Source organism: Cyprinodon variegatus, unplaced genomic scaffold, assembly GCF_000732505.1.
Source record: "Cyprinodon variegatus isolate N-32 unplaced genomic scaffold, C_variegatus-1.0 Scaffold715, whole genome shotgun sequence".
NCBI classification, from domain to species: domain Eukaryota; kingdom Metazoa; phylum Chordata; class Actinopteri; order Cyprinodontiformes; family Cyprinodontidae; genus Cyprinodon; species Cyprinodon variegatus.
Window position 1 is genome coordinate 11,885 of NW_015151168.1, and position 20,349 is coordinate 32,233.

A 20,349-nucleotide genomic window follows, 5' to 3' on the forward strand; every position below is an offset into this window, starting at 1 on the left:
CTGTAGAAATGTCCATAGCTGTATATTGGTTATTTATTCTCCAGGTGCACAGCTTTTATGTTGTCAAAACCCTTAACAGTACAGTTTATTTTTTTATTTGCTTATTTTTTTTAACACTTCACTATTATGTTATTCTTATACACTTTTCTAAGGACCACATTTGTGTGACCATTTTTTCAATAATCTTTTTTGCTGCTGTAAATACCAGAATTACCCATTGTGAGACAATAAAGGGATTTTCTATTCTACTTGATTCTATTCTACAGTATTCTATTCTATAATCATTTGACACGTCCCCCTTGAATAAATTCTGGTCACAAGTCTCCTAAACAAATATCCAAAACATGACATTATGACAGATTACTACATGGTGGAACATTAAAACTACAGCAGTCAGTTGTAGTGTTATATTTTTTGAGTTTTTCATTCCATTAACTAAAAGTATTCCAGATATAATCTAATAATTTAAAAGTAGAAATAAAAGTAAAAATATTTTGTTTCAAACCTGTGTTTCTTTTGTTTTAAATGGTTTGTATATTTGAAAACGAAGAGAATATGGAAAAAATACATTGGGACTGACTTAGTCTACTGTTTTAATGTCACAAAGCAGTAAAAGATGAATGACAATAGATTTTTACAGAGGCTTGCAGAAGCATGCATAGTCCTTTAGCTTTCTCATATTTTATTTGATACAACCATAATCTTCAGTGTATCTGTCATGATCTGGCCTCTTTGCTCCTCTTGAATTGATCTCTTTCACCTGCCGTTTTCCCTACCTGCCTCATTATAATTTATTCCTCTCACCTGTTTCTTCTGGTTATATTCAGTTCAGCCTGAGCATTCGGGGCCAGATCATTATTTGTTTCTGTTAAGTCTGTCTTTTCAGTTTGATTTCATGGTTCATGTCCTGGATCCTGGCGGCCAGTGGAAAGAGGTTTTTGTGTTTGTCTCGTCTCCTGATCGTCCACTGTTCCTCCCCGATGGAGTCCTCTGGGTTTCTGGCTCTATATGTGGGGAGGTTCAGTTTTTATCTCAGTAAGCCTGGCTCCAGGGAGGAGACCAGCTTAAAGTCCTGCATCAAGTTCTGGTTCCACGTCCTGTCTCGGCTGCCCTCTTCCACTGAGCCTACTCATCTGCACCTGATCCTGTCTGCTCCTGTGCGTGACCACCTGGTCACGCTTTCAGACCTTGTCAGACTCTGAACCCTCCTGGGAGCTTATGGATGCCCGGAAGTCTGGATCCTGCCACCTGTTTCTGTTTGATCTTGATCCTGCCACCTGTTTCTGTTCCTGCCTGATCTGGATCCTGTTCCTGTCTGCTCCTGTCTGTTCTGGATTTCTGACCAGGATCGGCTTCCAGCATGTCCTCTGGGACTGCAGCACTTGGGGACATTCTTGGACTGGACTGTTAAACCAGGTAAGTGGCCAACTCAGATAATCATCTTCTGTCAGATGATCATGGTCACTTACCTGTGTTTCTCCTGCAGAGTGTCTGTGATTGGGCGGTCCCCGCCCCCCTCCTGCAGTGTCCGTGAGCCACAGCTCCACTTTAGTTTTTGTTTTATTTAATAAACTTTTGAACTTTCCTTCTGACTGTCTCTCCTTGAATACTGGGTCCATCTGTCCGCGTTTCAAGACAGTTTCTTAATCAATAGACAGACTCAAAACAATACATTTCACTAATATGAAAATATAAAAAAAAAATCTACAGGACTGTGAGTATTGTATTTTCTGCCCCATTTAAATTTATATTTCTTTATCTGTTTTTGTTGTTTCAGTTTTAACCATGTTGAGTGAGGTGCTACTTGTCAATTTCTGGGCTTTTTAATTTTTGTTCTGTATGTGTTCTGTGTGATGTTGTTTCTAAGATTTGTTCAAAGTGTTTGAGAAGCCCCTATCCAGACTACAAAACCCATTTATCTACGGGTATCAATAAAGTTAACCTTTAGCCCCAAATAAAAATCCAAAGGAACCAAATGCCTTCAGAAATTAGGTATAGAGCATCTTCTAAGCATAATTTCACCTCATCTTTAAAGCGGCTGTTCTGTGTAAGTCTGTTGGGTTATTGCAGGGTACAATTCCTCTGCAAAAAACATGAAACCTTGTAAAAGCTGTTGGAGGATAGATGGAACTAATAAAAGATAACAGTGGAAGAAAAGGTTCAAGACGAGGATGGAGGTCCACCTTCCAGTGAGACAGATTTTTTAAATTTACAGCAAGCGGTAGAAAGAAATGCTTTGGATGTTTACGTATCAGAATAACTTAGTTTAAGTGCAGACCTCTATCAACTTAAGAGTATGTTATCAGACTTGGAAAATTACTCTAAAAAAGACACTCACTATGTAATCTGAAGTGTCTCTCAAGAGAGAGTAGGCAAGTATTTCAGTTTTCAGGTGTGTAAAGCTGGTAGAGGCACACCCCATCATATTAACAGTCTAAATTACAGTTCGGGGTACTGGCTCAAAGAGGCTGAAATATAAATGTGTGCCATGCGTTTGGATTTTTTTATTTGAAAAATGTTTGGGGAAAGAAAATCTTCTTTGTTCTCATTACAGGAAGGGATAGAGCTGATTCATACCTGATGTGAAGACTGAAATCCCTCCCTCGACCCTGTGTTTCATCAGTAAGACTCTGTGGCAAATTGCTTTAGCAGCTTATCCGCAGCTGCAAGGAAGTGGTTTGATAAGCTCCCTTGAAGTCACCTGGACAACAGAATTTTAGCAACTCAATGACGGCAGTGAATATTAAATCAAAGCTGAACAGTTTCTCCCACCCCTGGCATAAAGCTGTGCTAAAGCCCTCCTTCAATACAAGACTGCTGCGTCCCTAATGCACAAAGAAGCATGATTTCAGATCCTCTCTACCAGCAGCTGTTCGACTTTATTACCATTACGTCTCCCAACAAAGTCAATAGAGAATCAGAATCAAGTTTATTGCCCAGTAGGTTTGCAAGGAATTTGACTTGGTGGTGATGGTGCAGACAAATTAGATATGTACATATACATAATACAGAATCTATGACTATATACAATATAAAACATGCAATATACAATATATAGTATTTAGCTATATACTACATACACAGTAGACTGTGCATTAATGTAATGCAGGAGGTCCGGAGATGCTACATTGGTGTAGATTCTAGGTCCTAAATGGGAGAGGCAGAGTCACAAGGGTCTCAAGGCCATGTTGATAAGGCTGGTAGCGGTTGGGAAGAAACTGTTGCATGAGGTTTTGGTCCTGATGGTCCGCAGCCTCCTGCCAGAGGGAAGTGTCTGAAATATAAAGTTTGTGGCTGGGGTGCGAGGGATCAGCTGCAATCTTTCCTGGAAAGATGGAAGATTGCAGCCAAGCTTTATGTAGAGATCTACATTCCTGCTGTGTTTTCTTTTTTTTGGGGGGGGGACTTTTTTATTTTGTTCTTTCATTCACAAATATGCATGCATATTTTATTTTTAATTACTCTATCCAGTGCCATGTTTCTTTCATCTTTAAAGGGAATTGTAAAAAAACGTCCAGCATGTTTTCTGATGCTGCACATATTTTACCTCCAATCTCTACAGTCCATAGTAACTACTAACACCTTAAGACTTACAGATTTCTATACAATTGCTTTTATTGTATCTTGGCTCCTTTGTTTTAATCTTGGGAAGCACTTTGCAAATTTTTATCTGGGAAAGATGCATTATGGTTAAAAAAAATGCTTATTGTAAAGTCTCTTATTTTTATTTTGTTTTTATTTATTCTCTCTTTTTTGCGTATATGAATTCTTCCATTTGCTGGTCCCTTTGCAGCTGGTACATATGAATTTCCCACTGAATGATAATAGAGAACATTTAAATTCTATTTTTATTTTCCTTCCACTCTACACCTATGTGTTACTTTACTGTTCTAGTAAATAAAATAAAAAAATAATAAAATACCCTGAGGTTTGTGGTTTTACCTTGACAAAGTAAGAATATATTGAAGGGGTATAAATATTTTTTGAAGGCACAATAAGAAATCCGTGGAGCAGGCTAAACTCAAAGCCAATTAGTCATTTTCTGAACTATTATCTTAAGCATCTGAACCCATGATCAGTCTTCATACCTTTGATAGATTTTTTTGGTTGCTGATTTCTGTTATTAAAACTCTAAAATCATGACAGAAAACCAAAATGTAAGGTCTTAGATTTATATATTACTCCTTATTTGAGTCACCTCAAGTCAAACTTTATTGCTTCAAAGAAGATATAAATAATTAATGTAATCAATAATAAAATATTATTTCAATTAAGACATTAACCTTGAAGCAGCTTCATATTCAAGTCACACAGTAGCATACAAAATAAAACTTTAAATCTGCTGCTCACCTCCACATGTTTTGTAATCATTAAAGACATTCCCTGCATATAGCTAGCTTAATTTTCACTCACACACAGACTGTCTGGGAACAGTTTCTTTACTGCTGACTTGGCAGCCCACAGTAATATACGTAAACACCATGTGGGAAGTCTGGTCTGGACATCTAATTACACGCTGCGGTTGTGTTGCCAGTGAGAAATATGTTCTTGCTTGGGGCTTTATATTGTGAAAGCTGCTATTTTCCAACATGAATATAATCATTTATCTCATGTAGGAGATTGGATTGCTTGTTTTTATCGTGTCATGGACTTTAATCAGAAACAGTTATTTACTCTTCTAAGCAGTGATGTAAATGTTTTTGCTTTTTTTAAGTTTAGAGAGCCAAATGACCAGGTTAAAAGTTGGGATTAGATTGGAAATAGAAGTTTGTGTATTTACTAAATAACATCAGTGTACAGATGTATGCATAATAATGTGGGTTGATGTTGTTTAAGGTTCATTTAGTTTGTGAACTTTTAGAGAGAGACAAAATGTAAACACAGCAGTCAACAAAGTTTCAATACTTTTATATTTTAATCAAGTCATTGACCGTTTTTGTAAAAATGATTTCACAGGGTTGATCTCTGAATGATGTTTTCATGATAAGTATGTGAGTATAAAGGTTGAATAAATCATTAGTCAGAACAACATGGTCTTATTATTGTAGCTTCTCTTCTGTGTCCATCCCAGAGCATTCTTCCTCCTCTTCATCAGCCTCGGCATTCATTAACGGAGACTGTGTTATCCCCAGGCGAGCTGCCAACGATCGTTGAAACCTCAGTCTTCCTCTTGCCTGTGCACCACCACCACCAGCAGCTACACCCAGCTGCTGCTGTTGCTGCGGATTGTTGGGCCCAGCCAGTGAGAGCAGCTGCAATTGGCCAGGAATCTGAATTGGAGGCTGAGGGGCTATTCCTGCGTTATTCTGGGGCACAACCGCAAGCAACATCACTGGCCCACCTCCACCTTGCTGTGCCATCTGCAGATTCCCGTTCGCTCCTCCGCCCTGTCCCACAAGAAAAGTCCCACCCTGCTGGAGAGCTGAAATGGGAATGAGCTGCTGCAATGGAGGTTGGCCCGGGTTTCCAACCGGCTGTATGAAAAGTGACCCACCAAGTTGGACTAAGCGTGCCATTATGGTTTCACCAGCCAGGGGAACTCCATTCTGAGCCCCAGCATTGGCAACATTCCCAGCAACTGGGGTGCCACCTCCATTGTTTTTTGCTCCCGCTTTGAGAAGTGCCTCAGCACTTCCTGAGGAAACACCACCCTGCACCACAGCAGCCAGAGTTGGAAAAATAACCCACAGCATGCAGAACATGTTTAATATCAGCCACAGCAGACGGTTAGCAGGTACCAACTACCTCCTGCCCTGCTTATATAGAGAGACGCAGATCCAGAGGTCAGGCAGAGACGTCCAATCAAAATCCACTGATTTATCTGGAAAACAACAACACACTGCTATCACCATGACTAAGGCTTCTTCTTTCGGTTTGCTGCCTTACGGAGAACCATTATTTAGGTTTTAAGGGTCAAACCAATACCACAGATGAGTGACTTGCGTTTTTTAGACCTATTGTTGCTGAAGTAAGTGTAATGTAGTCACACAGAAGGCTAAGAAAAATGCTTAACTTACCTACCTAAATAGAACTTTCCGTCCTTAATTTCTCAAAAATCGGTTCAGTTTTCTTAACATAAGACTCAACGTTTTTGATTTAGCTGTACAGATTACATTTAAACCCAAATAAGGAGTTTTTACCAGCTAATAGCTTACATGAGATTCATAGCGAGATAAAACCTGGAATAAATAAGTGGGTGTGGTTTGGGTTTAAAAATGGGACCAAGTAGACAACTGTTTTTGACAAAATTACAAAAGATTTTGATAAATTGAAGGCAGCATTTTATTTTGTTATTGGGGTGAATAACATTTGAATTTAAGCATCACAGAACAAATTCCTTTTTTTAATTTTTTTTTTTTTTGCCTTTAATAAAAAAAAAATAACATAAAAACACAAGACATTTACAACATTTACTAACAGGTTAAATGACACAGTTATACATTAACAGCAGTATTATAACATAAAAGTTTTATATTACACTAACTCTTTATCATTTTAATGATAAATTGTACTTTAACTTAATCTACTTAACTAAATGCTTATTTTTAACCCAGCATAGCATACTGTACAATGTCTCCTCTGCCCGTAAGAAAACTTTGCCCCTGTGTGCAATGCAATGGAAAAACAGTTTCTGGATACAACACTAGTTTAATTGAGTATTGAATTCCCTAATTAAATGATCAAACTACTCCTGGTTAGTTTTAAATGCAATGACAAAATAACCCTGACATAGGAAAACAGCAGATACTCCAAAAGGCTTGCTTTCAGGTGATGTATGGAAGATTCCTCTTGTTTAGGTTCCCAAAAGTTTTGCTGGTATTTGAGTTTAGAGATGACATTCAGAAAAGCAGGTTCACATCCACATCCTCTGTGGAGAAAGAATGATAAAGAAATTGTTTGCAACAAAACCGCATTTTTTAAATGGAATTGAAAGCTGAACTTTCAGCTATGAAACCTTTTTTTTTTATATGTTCTCTGTAGCCGTTTACATCCTGTTGATTCAGTGTGAAATAATTATATGAGGTCAGAGTAAAGTATTTAGTTTAATCAATAATTTTAGTCTCACCATCTTTGATACCAAAGCAGGAAGTCCATTCTTTGAAGGTAACTTGTTTATCCTTATCAGCGTCACACTCCTGGAAGAACAAAGAGGTGCAGTGCTCCATTGGTACCAGAGGGACCCTGAGTGGAGCCAGCTCTGAGTGGGACAGGATCCTGCACAAACCGAGCAGAAGGTGGTCTTTTTTTCACTTTGGTCAAATATAGTTTATATAATAATCAAAGTTTTTTTTTATGCAGTATGAGAGTAAAAACACTACTATTATGAATGGTACAGGTGCAGTGGATCTCAAAAGTTTTTCTTGATATAAAGAAGCAAAGAAGTAAAACTTGCTTTGACAGGCAAAAGTTATGAGTACTTTCCTAACTTCTGCCATGAGAAAAACCGCCATAGTAATATAGTAATTTACTAATTTGAATTCAACCACTTTATATCACCCTAAAATACAATTAATAATAACCTGTTTTGATTGGTTATTATTAATGAGTATGGAGAAACAAATACTGTAGAGTTCAGACTTGAATTTAATGTAGAAATTTTTCAATTAGCTACCAAATCTTTTTCCTTTTTAATTAGTTGTCTTAATGAAAATGTACCTGTCAGAAGGATGCTGGTCTAGCTGAGCAAACTGCCAGTGCACTGGATAGATGTACATGTTGTAGTTCTTTTCAAAGTCCTGAGCAAGGAGCTCAACCGAGTGATTTCCAGCATGAAGACGCCTGTCATTCTCAAAGATTTTTTTCACCTACAAAAAAAAAATCTGAACTGTTACAAATAAACACCAAATCTGTTACTATCTTTTGCTGATGCTTCTCAGAAAAAAAAATTATGATTAGATGTCAGTTACAAGGTCTACAAAAAAGACTGTACACCTGGAGAATAAATAACCAATATACAGAATAGAATAGAATAGAATAGAATAGAATAGAATAGAATAGAATAGAATAGAATAGAATAGAATAGAATAGAATAGAATTTATCTCACAATGGAGAAATTAACTTTTGGCATTGGCTCTTATAAACAAACAAATTTTGCACAAATGAGGAAGCGGTGCATGGATTATATACAGTACATTAAGATTTAACAGTGGATTGTAAAAACTAAAGAAGGAGATATTTGAGGTGACCTATATGTACAGTATCATATGTACAGGTAAAGTGTGGTTTCTTGTTTGTTAAATAGTATGAGTTATTGCATTGTTATTACATCTGGTTATAGTGCAATAGCATTGTAAAGTCTGCTGGGACATGGGGTGCATAATTTTTATATTGTATAAGGTTGATACCAAAGGAGCTGCTCAGCTCCTCTACAGTCTGGTGCAGAGGGTGAAAGGTGTATTCCATGATGGATGTAAGCTTGGACAGCACCCTCCTCTGGACCACTTCCTCAACCGACTCCAGAGTGAAGCCCAGGATAGGAATTTAATGGTGCAATATGGTTACTGAGGTCTCTGATTGAAGCTATAACTAGATTCAAAATGTTGTCAAAGGCACATATTCCCCAGTTGTGAGGGTGTGGGGGGGTTACATCACATGTAACACATGTAAACTCAAACTGTGTTGAATTGATCCTGTAACAGACTGAAATCGGATTAACAAATTTGTCTAAAATGGATATAGTTTTCTCTAAAAGAGAAAAGCAGCTTGCATGCCATTAGAGTAAATTTCAGGGTCTTACTCTGAAACGCTGTTTTGGTGTGAGAAAGCCTGGAGACATGGCATCATGTTCGTAGAGTTGCAGGAGCACATTTTTCAGCCAATCCCTCATTCTTAGAGGAAACTGGACAAGTTCATTCTTCACACAAGGAGGTATTACTGAGAGAGATGGACAAACAATGCTGGTACAACAGAGAGTCACAGATGTTTTCTCAAGAATTTTTTTCTTCAACTAATACCTGCCGGGTTCTTACATTTGCATGGGCCACTGTAGTCCAGGTGAAGCTTCTGGCCTCTCTTTGTGCCCTCAAACTTGCATTTAGTAGCAAAAAGCTCACATGACGTTTCATAAGTTTTGTTATCTGTCCCGCAAACCTGATCATAAAACAAAAACGTTAAAGTTAATATCTCAAGTTAAAAAGGTAAAATAAAGCGCATACTTACATGTTCAAATTCATTTATGCTGGGACGGCACTCTGATGGTTCTTGACACACACACCCAGGTTTACCATCTGCATCAAGTTTACATGTTTTTCCACGCTTGCAGCGATAATTGTCACATGGATCTAGAGGAAGGAAGAAAAAAAAACTCTTTATTCATCTTAAATCAGAATGACAACCAAATGGCCACTTCTTGTGGAAACCAGTGAGCAGTTACCATTCTGCATCATCTTCTACATCCCTCTATCATTAGAGCTGGTACAGTGATTTAATTCAGTCTGATCTGCCTCATTCACTACTTAAGCCTGCAAAGCTGTGTTTTGGTAGTGGCTGTGAAGCAATGTTGTTGCTATTCATGTGGAAGTTGGACCAAAGTGGTCCAGTCAGCAGATTCTCCTGTGAGATTGTTGGGATAGGGCATTAGTTCCTGGATGGTGAGCACTAATGCTCCGAGACCGTTGAGGACATTTTAGTCCAAAGGACAAACAGTGATTTTGCTCTTAATCTTATCCTGAATCCTAATGTATTGTAGCTAATAAATTTCAATTTTCGGGTAATTTAAATATGTTTAAACACAGAATTTGAAGTATAAAATTCCATTTAAATATAATTGATTTTAGCAAGGTCATCCGTGTTTTAAATATTTTTAAAAAGCTCCTTCTTTTCCCCCCTATATTCTCTTACATTTATGTCTTTAAAGGTAAAAATATAAATCATTGTTCCATAAATAAATACCAGGAATGAAAGAATATAGCTAATATAGCCTTATCATTTTGGTTTAAAAGCTTTAAACATTATATTTAAGACAGGAACAGAACAAATGCAGTGTTTAAGTACAATCAGCTATTTAAAGAAAGAAGCATAAATGCCAATTTTTTTGTGGCTTTTTTACATTAATTTCATGTTTCAGGCTTTCAAATCACATAATAAAAAAAAAGTAAATTAAATAAAAAAATAGGCTGCAAATTTATAAAACTTCTTGACATTTTAACGTGATGGATCACATAAGCATAGAGAACAGAAGAAGCACTCAGCAGCACTTTTTTGGAGATATTTAATAACAAAGTAAGTCAAAATATATATTTTTATTTATAACAAAAAAGTCTTCTGTTGTGCAAAGCCTATCCTAGCTTGTAGCTGTGAAACAGAGGGTTTACTAACTCCACTGCAAATCCTGGACTATAAAATATCATGCCAACCATATTTTCTAATTAAAAAAAGTTTAGGAGATTTATTCATCATATGTCCAATCTTTTTTTATTTGATGTGCTAAATGTTTACTCTCATGTTTACATTTAGATCAACTAATTTACTGAAAGGTTTGTTTTTCAGGCCATTTTTGCTGCAACTACAGCATTCACGAATTACAAACACTGTTTCTGTAAATATAAGTGCAAACTTCTTTCCTCCCCAAACATATTCCACCAAACTAAAGGACTATAAAATGGGTCCCAGATAGGATTTTTGTTGCACTGGGAAAATTATATAGAAGTGTTTTTACCCTTAATTTACTGGGTAAATGAGATAGTTTGCCAATGCAATGAGTACTTGTAAATTAAGATAATTAGATAACATGCACTTGAAATAACACAATGCAATAGTTTAAATATAGTGCAATAGTGTAAATTATCTTGTTCCATTGGTGAAATGTCCCACTTTCTACCTCAATTGAAGAAAATTTAGGTTTTATTTTTATTTATTTATTTATTTATTTTATTTTTATTTTTTTTGCAGAGTGGGTGACAAATTGCAATCAATAAAACTGTTTATATCGTTTTGATGCAGAACCAGAACCAAAAGTCTGACCCATATGGGGCTTAGATGTATTGTGTAATTGGTCCTGCAAATATGCGATGGATGCTTTGGTCAACTCAAGTTGGTCTCAACCAAGAAGCCAATTATGAGCAAAGGGCTAATTTAGCACATGGTCTGAGTCAAACGCCTATGATGCTGAAACAAATAGCTCCCAAGTTATGTCTCATCATCATATCAGCTTTATGATATTTCTTTTTATAACAAATAATCAAATCTTAAACACAAACCTGGCAGAGTTCCTGAGAGATGTATGTCCCCACTAAAAGAGGACCTGGAGCTGGGATACAAATCTACTGCAGCTCTGATCTGTACTGGATTCACCCCCACCAAAGGACCCTAGTTACACATGATTAAAAAAAAAAAAACAATTAACAAAGAAACTATAATCCTACTGACAGTGTACTGCAGTGAAAATGTCATTTTGGCACTTTTGATGACAATTTAACAACCTAATTCTTTGGGTGCAGAGTCATAAGATCACTCCACCTTTTCTTGTTTTGTATCATGTTAAGGCAATGAACTCCTTTGTCTTTTAAACTGTTAATATTATGAGGATAGCAGGTATTTATATAAGTGCCTCCTGTAGCAAAAATTGCTGCAGACATTTTTGCATAGGAGGTTGCCCCTTATTTCCAAATGTGCCCTACGCTGAGGGCAGACACATAAAACTGTTTGCATGTGTATTATGATTTGCACCTGCTTTGTAGATAAGCTCTACACATGCTAACAAATTTGCATGTGTTTTAATTAATGCAAACCAATTAAAGACCCGGCCAATTAAAGACCAGGCCCTTGGTGAAGTAGATTTTAGTTCCAATGTAATAAGATATTATCTGCTCTTCCTTCAAATGGTGGGCTGAGTTTTAACTGTATAAATTTGGGGTCAAAAAGCACTGTTTGAGTTGAATAAAGATATAAAACTTTATTTTCCATTGTTGCTTACTGAACAGAAAAACATTGATGAGCTACCTAAAGGGCAATAAATGAACAAATACTTTACCCATGTTCCTGTCCGTTTCCTCTTTGGTTTGTGGACTGCTGTCTCAGTGCTGCTGCCCTCAGACCCCTGATGGTCAAGTTGACCCTGATGTTGTGCAAGATGTGTTTCATTCCTCTGTGGAGAGTGCTTCCTTGCTCTCTTGTTTTTCTTCTGCTTCTTTGTCTTTTTCTTAGTGAAAGCTCCACTCTCATTCTTACCTCTCTCTTCTTCATTTTCAGACCATTGTGAACCAGATTTAAGCCCTGGGCTGCTCTGAAATTCTTGATGGTCCAGCATTACCTCTGGTTTATTATTATTCCCAGGCTGATTTTCTTTTGAACTGGTGGCTAAATCATGACCATTATCAGTCTCTTCCTCCTTGTCCCCTATCTTAAGGGACTGCACATCTGGAGGAGACTCTTGGTTTTCAGTTGATGGCTTGAGATCCTTTGATTCCACCTGAGCAGGTATCAAGATTCCACTATCAGCAGCATAATCGAGATCAGCTGGAAGTTCTGATTCTGTGCTGCTCTCTGTTTCCTCCAGAAATCCCACCTGCCCATCATGCTCAGTCAGTTTGGTTGCAGACTTTCCCACACTCTTTTTTTCTGGATTCAAACCCCCATGTGGCTTCTTTTCATCATTTAAGGTCACCTCACTCTCAGTGACTGCTGTTTTCATGTTATTATCCTCTCCTTCTCTTTCTTCTGTTACTTTATCTTCTTCTGCTTCCTTCTTCAGAAGGTCTGTCAGTTGTTCTTCACTTAACAAGATTGCAGGGCTTTTTTGGCTTTTCTCTGTAATATCTTTATCTGCTTTTTTGGCATTAGTGTCATCCTCAGAACTGGTTTCCTCATCTTCCTGGACATGGCTGCTTGTCTCAAATGTGACCATAGTGGGAGAGACCTGAGGCATGCTGGCTTCCAATTTGAAAATGTCCTTTCCGAGGAGAGAATGGAAACATTTGGTTTACAGTCGTTATCAAAGGTATTCGTTATGTTTAAACCTATCATACGTTGCGATGTTAAAGCTTCTAACTTGTGAAAATGAAGGAAGAGGATAGACAGGTCAGAGATAGAAACTGAAAATGGAAATGGTGTTGGACAACTGCAAGCCTTCTAAGATAAGCTGTCCAGCTAAAGTTTGTCAAGAGCTTTGTCAAGAGAAGCCAAAATAAGACCCATATTGATTAGAGACTCTAGAGCATTGATTACTAAAGTTGGGCTCTTAACACCACAATAAACCAGTGGTTTATTTTTCAGATCAAATACAGACATTAAACTAGACAATAAATATTTATTTTATAGTACTTACATTTATAAAAGCATTGCTAAAAAAATGGACAGTACAAATACTTTTGCTGTTGATGATGTTTGTAATATTATTATGCCAGTGGTTAATTGATGATGTATAAATATTTGGATACTCAACCAATAGTTTGGGTCGACTGTATTACCATTTTTTGGGGTCATAAGGTAAAAACATTTCGAAACCTCTGCTCTAGAGGCACTACAGAAGTAGGAAAATGTGTTACCATGAGCAAAAGACCTGTTAAAGAATGGCTTCTATCACATGGGATTAAAACTAAACCTTTTGGTCAACAAAGAAATCTGAATATTAAGCAGCTTACAAAAGTATCTATGTCCCTTAAACTTTTCTGCACTTTGTCTCATATACATTTTATTACAATCCAATATGAAGCTAACAGAAAGTGGAATATACTCATAAAGCAGACATAAATTCATATATAATTTAAAATATATTTGACAAATAAAACCCAAAACGCATTGTGTGCAAAAAAATCTGCAAGTGCAACCGCTTGCCATCAAAAGTTGTCCAATGATATCTAATGTATCTAAATCTAAATAGAGTCAACCTGTAATCTAATCTCAGCACAAACAAATCAAAATATTGGGGAGCAAATAGCATCATGAATTCAGAGGATGACACCAGACAAGTTAGGGATAAAGTTGTGGAGAAGTTAAAAGCATATTTATGTGTTAGAATGAACTAGTCAATGTCCGGATCTAAACCAAAACAAGAATCTGTGGTAATATCTAAAAACTGCTGTTCATAGGTGTGGTGGCCTGGTGGTTAGGGCATTGCACTTGGATCTCAGAGGTTCTGAGTTCAAGCCCCAATCCCACAGACCCCAACTCTGGGTCCCTAAGCTGGACCCTTAACCCCCACACTGCTCCCCAGGCACCACACAATGGCAGCCCCCTGCTCCCCAAAGAAGGGATGGGTTAAATGCAGAGAGTAGAATTTCATTGCTTTGTACTTATGACAGTGTAACGACAATAAAGTTGAATTCCATTTTAATCTGATTGAACTTGCACTGTTTTGCTAAAATGAATTGGCAAAAAATTCTGTCACAAGATTACAAAGCTGGTAGAGACAGACCCTCAAAGAACTACCACTGTACTTGCAGAAAAGGTTGTTCCACAAATATCTTTGCACAATGCTCTTTTCAGTATTTTATTTGTTTAAAAAAAGAAATGTATAATTTCAGTTGTACTCTACAATTGTATACCTCTTTTTGTTGGCCTGTTACATACAATTTAAATGTTTATGTTTGTGGTTGTAATATGACAAAATGTAGACAAGATTTGGAAGCCCCCAGTATTGTAGAATACTTTAAAACATGTTGGTGGCAGTGACATCATGCAGTAGGAATTATTTTCTCAAACATGACCAGAGAGTGCAACTAGTTAAAGTAGAAAAAGGCTGGAAAAGAGGTCAGAGCTCCATTTTCCTAAAGAACAGAAACATTATATAGTCAGTGCTTCTTCAGAGATGTTAGGTGGGAGAATAAGCATGTGGGACAGAAAATGCAAACATTTTAAAGTTGGTGTTTGTTGAGTGAGGGAATCTGCTCAAATTTAGGTGCCATAAATGCAAATGTTGAAATATCTTGGTCAAAGGTTGGTGTTTGTTTTATATGAAATAATTTACCTTTTCTTTGGCTGGGTGTGAGGTCTTCTGTATCCCATGATGTTTACCATGTGATTTGCCTTCAACCTGATCAAAGAAGGAATAATGATCATATACCATCCAGCTATATGCATTTAATATATTTATGTTATAGCATTTGAATGAGTTTGATTTGTTAAAGGGAGGGATGTTATACATTACTACTCACAGATGGAGCAAACTTAGCACCTAGTAAGAAAATTAGTATCCAGCAGGCCTTCATTTCTGAAACATTGCAAGAATAGGGAAGATTCAGTGATGGAGAAATGGTAAAACCACAGCAAAACTGCATTTTTATGAATCCCAGAATTTAGCTTTTTTTTCTCCCAGACTAAAATGGAATGGTGAATCTGTATGAAGCTCGGTATTTTTAGGAAAAACAAAATTTTGCTTGCTTTCATTATTGTCAAGGTTACAAGTAGATTTGCCTTTCTCTTAAAAGTCACATTCAGGGATAAAGCAAACCCCAGAAGTCACCAGACTGAAAAAAAGTTAACTCAATCCGCAAAATTATTTCCGGGACAGAAACAATAGAGACCTCAGTGGATCTGCACAGTGGAATTAATGCTTTATAGTTCTCTGAAATAAGCCTGGCGTGAAGGAAAGCAGGGCTGCTCATCTGAAAATGACTCAAATGTAAAAGTGGAAAACTTCTCATTTTAATTTCATTGTGATTGAAGCACTGAAAGAAGAAATGATAGATAAAAATATACCCTATGTTAATTCAACAAAATTATAATTTTCTGATAAACTATTCAACATAAAATATGTCATAATTCTTTGTGAAATACTTCATGTAGCACTTATAATTCCTGTACCGTCTACAACATAATGGAAAATTACAATATAGATATAACATCATTTGCATCCTTGTGTACAAAAGCTATTTCAAAAGAAATTAAGCAAAGCAAAGTAACATTTTCAAAGAGCCAGTAGGCACTGGAAAGACCATTCACCACCTGAAGATCTTGTTTTTTTAACACATATTTTTTTACACACAGGTTAAACAGAAGAAAAGGTATAAAAACACTTTTAGTATCGTTTTACCTGCCTCTGGGTGTAACAAGACAAATGAGAGTCCTGCAAAAACACCAGAACGTGCTAATGTTGACCCGATGAAGATTCAATGCTCCACTCACTGCCCATGCAAGCTGTAATAAACCAACACAATGGAGTATTTTCAGGTTCTGGGTTCCTACTGATTGGGGAGGGTCTTTTGCCTCACAGAGGATATTACAGGGGGGGGGGGTTTGTTATTTTTTTCATTCAATTTCAGATATGTTGGCCACTTTTAAAATGGAAATCATTCTCTCCAGAACAGAACTTAATAAATATCTGTATATCACCTGTAACATACAGGTACAGTAAATAACTAAAACACGTTTTCTTTTGGACTAAATTTAAACATGTGATTAAATGTTTACTGCCTTAGACCGATTTTACTGCCTCCTAAAACTGTTCATATTTTGTCTCACTACAAATTAAAACACAGATTTATTTCTATGTATCATCCATAGATAATGACTATCCCATCAAACATTGGACACGGGGAAGGATATATCCTAGAACGGCTGCCAGTCAATCATAGTGCAACAAATAATAACAAAACCATGCACCATTTACTCCTACTTATGGAAATTTAGAGTAACCAATTAACTTATATTTTTGGACCATGGGAATGAACCCACATATACACAATGAGTGCCTACAAACTCCATACATATCGTTCTGTGCGCGTATAGTCTTTTTTTGGCTTGCTTCTACATTCCTGAGAACATTCCCTGTATTTGATTTCAGTTTTATTTATATTTGAAATCTTTTTTATTGCACTTAAATTTACTACTGCTTTTCTTCTGTCACCTGTTTTTATTGAGGACCTTTCACAACAAAATTTCTCATGAATATAAATTGTAAATGTGAAGCTGAATGGCAGTATAGTCTGTCAAAGTCTCAGGCTGTAATTAATAAACAGGACCATTTGTTGAAAGGCAAAGGTGCTTTAACTCCACAATAGGGCAGCCTATAAAAGTTGCAGTACTTGTTTTAATTCATCAATGATATGTTGTTAATTAGAACTGTATAAACAACATTTCTGGGAGAGATCTATTTAGAGAAGCAGTCCATGGTGAATCTGAGGCAGCTTCAGAGATCTTCAGCTCAGGTGGAAAATTTGTTGACAAAATAACCATTAGTCACACATTGTTCAAGTTTGTCCCTCAGGGAAAAACAACAACAAGATTGTCGTTGTTGAAAGAGTCCCTTTTAAAGTTCAGTTGATGCGTGAAATGTTCTGGTCCGATGTGGTATGTACTGTAGGAAGGAAAACTCAGAAAGCACAACACTATACTCAACCCCCTTATTAACACACAGGGAGATTGTGAGGGTGCTTTACATCTGCAGGTAAAAGAAGGCTACACAGGGTTGGATGAGAAGATGTTAGGAGCTAAAACCAGGGTCACTGAATAGGCTACAAAAGTGTGGGATGGAGCTTCATCTTGCAGTAGGACAAAGAGAAAAATACATATAACAAAGCTAAGGTGACATAGTTTAGGTCAAAACACCATTTTGTGTGTTTTGGAAAAGATCAGTACCAGAGCTGCAGAGTTTTAAGGCAAGGCTTTAAAACAGGATGTTCCTGCAAACTCACTATTCATCTTTAGTGTCTAAATGTAGGATTTGGTTGCCAAACCCCAAAACTGAAATTGTCTGATCATGGGCGTAGGTTTGCATAGGGACCATAGGGACATGTCCCTACCAAAATTTTGAACCGACCTAATTGTCCCGACCAATAATTGGATGTGAGCAACATGTTTATAATTTACAGCAGTAGTTATTGCAGCAGTGGCTTCTTTTCCTCTCGCAGCTCCTCTGCCTGCTCTCTCCTGTCCCTTTCATGTAGCAGGGCATGGAACTGTGCTGCGCTGTTTAACTCAACTCTCATTGGTTGTTCTGCCTTAAGTTCCGCCTTCTCTCTCTCTGATTGGCTGTTTACTAGTCCGCGTGTGCTTGGAGCACAACATTGAAAATTTATTCACACTAGAATGCAGCGGTTACAACAATTAATATTAGGCTACAAAACTAGTCCCAATAAAAAAAATAATATCATGTACACCAAAAAACAAAAACCTTTTTTTTTTTTTCTTTTATAAAACGAAATATTCTGAGTCAGCCAGGAGTTCTGAAGACTGCTGGAAAAATAAAGACTGTAAGCCATCAACATTTCTGATTCTTAGCCACAGCCAACTAAAAAAGAAAATGTGAGGGTTTCCTTTTTACTGATATTAAGTTGATATTACTGTTTTCATTTTTTTGTTTTTATTTTTACCATTTTGCTTCATTACCAGTAAAGAGCGAGTATCCTTCTATCAAATGTGTTGTGGAGTGGGAGCTGAGAGATAAAGACAACAAAGACCTGTTCTGCATCCGATTCCCAGTTCAGATTGTGAGCTAAACCACCATAACAGAGAAGAACCTCAGATGAGCTACTTTTAAGAAGGGATTCAGCTTTGAGTAAAGAAAATAAAAAATAAAAAATGTAATATCCCTGGTTCTTGAGACTTTTATCTAAGTGGGTTGCTCTGTGGGGAAAGGCACATTTTACATTTATATTACTGTATGTTTTAAAGTCTCTATACTCCAGTTAATGATGAATCACTTACTAAATTAGTTGACGATTATTGAAATAATCAATTAATATGATTCATTTTTTTTAGCCCCAGATGAAATACATGAAATGGGCTACACAGAGTAACTACAGCCCAGATGTTCAACTTTTATAGTGAAGTTAATATTTTAATGAATGTATTATTTTGCTTGATACAGAGAGAGAATAGTAGGTACAAATATAAGAGTGGGGTTTAACTCTGCACAATTCTATATCTTCAAAAGAAAATACTGTATTTACCTTCTCTCTTAGTCGTTCAAATGAAACCGTTTTCAAAGTGGAAAAAAGTCCTAATTCCACATTCATCAGAGCCGGTGATACTTCAAACATTGATAAACAGCATAATGAGTGTAGAGCTTATAACATTTTTATTAATGGAGCAAAATGTTGCTTTTCTCTTCTAACAATGAATTCCTCTTATCAGTACGGATGCTCACATCGAGCATAAAAAAGGGCATGCATATTGCATAGCACCAATGACACCAGACCAATAGTGTCCCTACCAAAGTTCAAATCAAACCTACGCCCTTGTGTCTGATAAAGATGGGTCTCAATGACATGTGCCTCAGTTTTTCAAAACATTTTTATGTAAACCTGAAAAAAAATGTACAATCCTTCCACTAGACAATTCTGTGCTAAAGTCTGTTGTTTTGTAACATATAACCCCAAATAGAATACATTCAGAGTGTGTTTTTAAGAATACAAACTGCAAAAATGTTATTTGCACCGGATGCTTTTGACAGAAATTAGTCAAACAGTTTATAATGCTCACCACTAGATGTCACTGCATACAAAGACTCTCCTACAGAATCAAGTCACATTTGAGAAGATGGGAAACAGGATGGATATAATCTTTAAAGCCTCTCTTAGAGCAGAAGCTTAAAGTAAAACCATAATTTTGTGCAGATGTTTAGAGAATAAGCCTTAGAAAGCTAGCTGTGTTTGTAGAAAGAAGGGCAGTAACAATTTAAGATCTTAATCTAATGTTGGGTCATTACAGCGTGAAAGAGCAGTATCCTCCCAGGAAAACCCTGTGGGGGTGTCAGCAGTGCCAATAACTAGGTGTAAAAGGGTTTACAGGTTATAAACAAAGATGGCCAAAAGCCAATGCATAGATGATGTAAAAAAAAAGATAAAGATTTTTCCTGAAAGTTGAATTTGTCTAATCTGCATCCTGTATTGAGATAAACCAAACATCCAGTGAAGAAATTTAATCCACAATACTTTTTCAGCAGTCAACCTTTGTCTTTCTTATTGCTGCAGGTTCATACTGCATTCCTATTGTAATGCTGTATATGTATTATCAATTTGTTATGCACACCTCCTTATTATGTGCATGTCATCCAGTTTTAGTTAAGAGTGGCGAGGGTATTTTTCCAAATTTGACAAAGTTGGACTTTGCTCCTTGTTTTTTTTTTTTTTTTCAATCTCCATATATCCGGAGTTAGTTTTTTTAAAAATACTGTTTAAATGTATTTTTTCCACTGCTCATATATGTTATCATTGAAAAGCTTTTTTTCCTAATTTCATACACATCTGCTTTTCACATGCTTCCACAAGAAGGGGACTGCAACATACTCATATTACCTCCCTGCTGCAATTTCAACTTACAGAAGGGTTACAACAGTTGTCATTTCAAATAAAAAATGTTCTAGCCTGTTTAATTGAACAAAGATCACAAAGAATTTATAGAAGACTTTTTTTATTATATTTCAGTCTTGAAATTTAAAATGGGAGGATGCATTAATAAAAGATACTGTG

General features: G+C 36.6%; 1 protein-coding gene across 2 annotated transcripts; it reads right to left on the minus strand.

Moving 5' to 3' along the window:
* Positions 1 to 6,366: 6,366 nt before the first annotated feature.
* LOC107097692 (SPARC-like protein 1) lies at positions 6,367 to 16,081 on the minus strand. 2 transcript variants are annotated; one of them, XM_015394942.1, is made up of 11 exons: positions 15,972 to 16,081; positions 15,094 to 15,149; positions 14,907 to 14,972; positions 11,973 to 12,890; positions 11,200 to 11,308; positions 9,161 to 9,282; positions 8,971 to 9,091; positions 8,739 to 8,875; positions 7,657 to 7,805; positions 7,067 to 7,215; positions 6,367 to 6,868 (listed from the first exon to the last, which is right to left on the minus strand). In XM_015394942.1, exons 2-11 carry the CDS (start codon positions 15,145 to 15,147, stop codon positions 6,840 to 6,842), a joined length of 1,854 nt encoding a protein of 617 aa, XP_015250428.1. In that variant the 5' UTR covers positions 15,148 to 15,149; positions 15,972 to 16,081; the 3' UTR covers positions 6,367 to 6,839. The 2 variants fall into 2 exon arrangements, with proteins under 2 accessions (XP_015250428.1, XP_015250429.1); XM_015394943.1 differs by having other exon boundaries at positions 15,976 to 16,023.
* Between the last annotated feature and the right edge of the window lie 4,268 nt (positions 16,082 to 20,349).

Coding starts and splice junctions, on each gene's coding strand:
- LOC107097692 (XM_015394942.1), bottom strand. CDS start 15,147: ATGAAGGCCTGCTGGATACTAATTTTCTTACTAGGTGCTAAGTTTGCT. Junction 14,973..15,093: donor GTGCTAAGTTTGCTCCATCT/GTGAGTAGTAAT, acceptor TTCTTTGATCAG/GTTGAAGGCAAATCACATGG. Junction 7,806..8,738: donor CACCAAAACAGCGTTTCAGA/GTAAGACCCTGA, acceptor TTTTTTTTGTAG/GTGAAAAAAATCTTTGAGAA.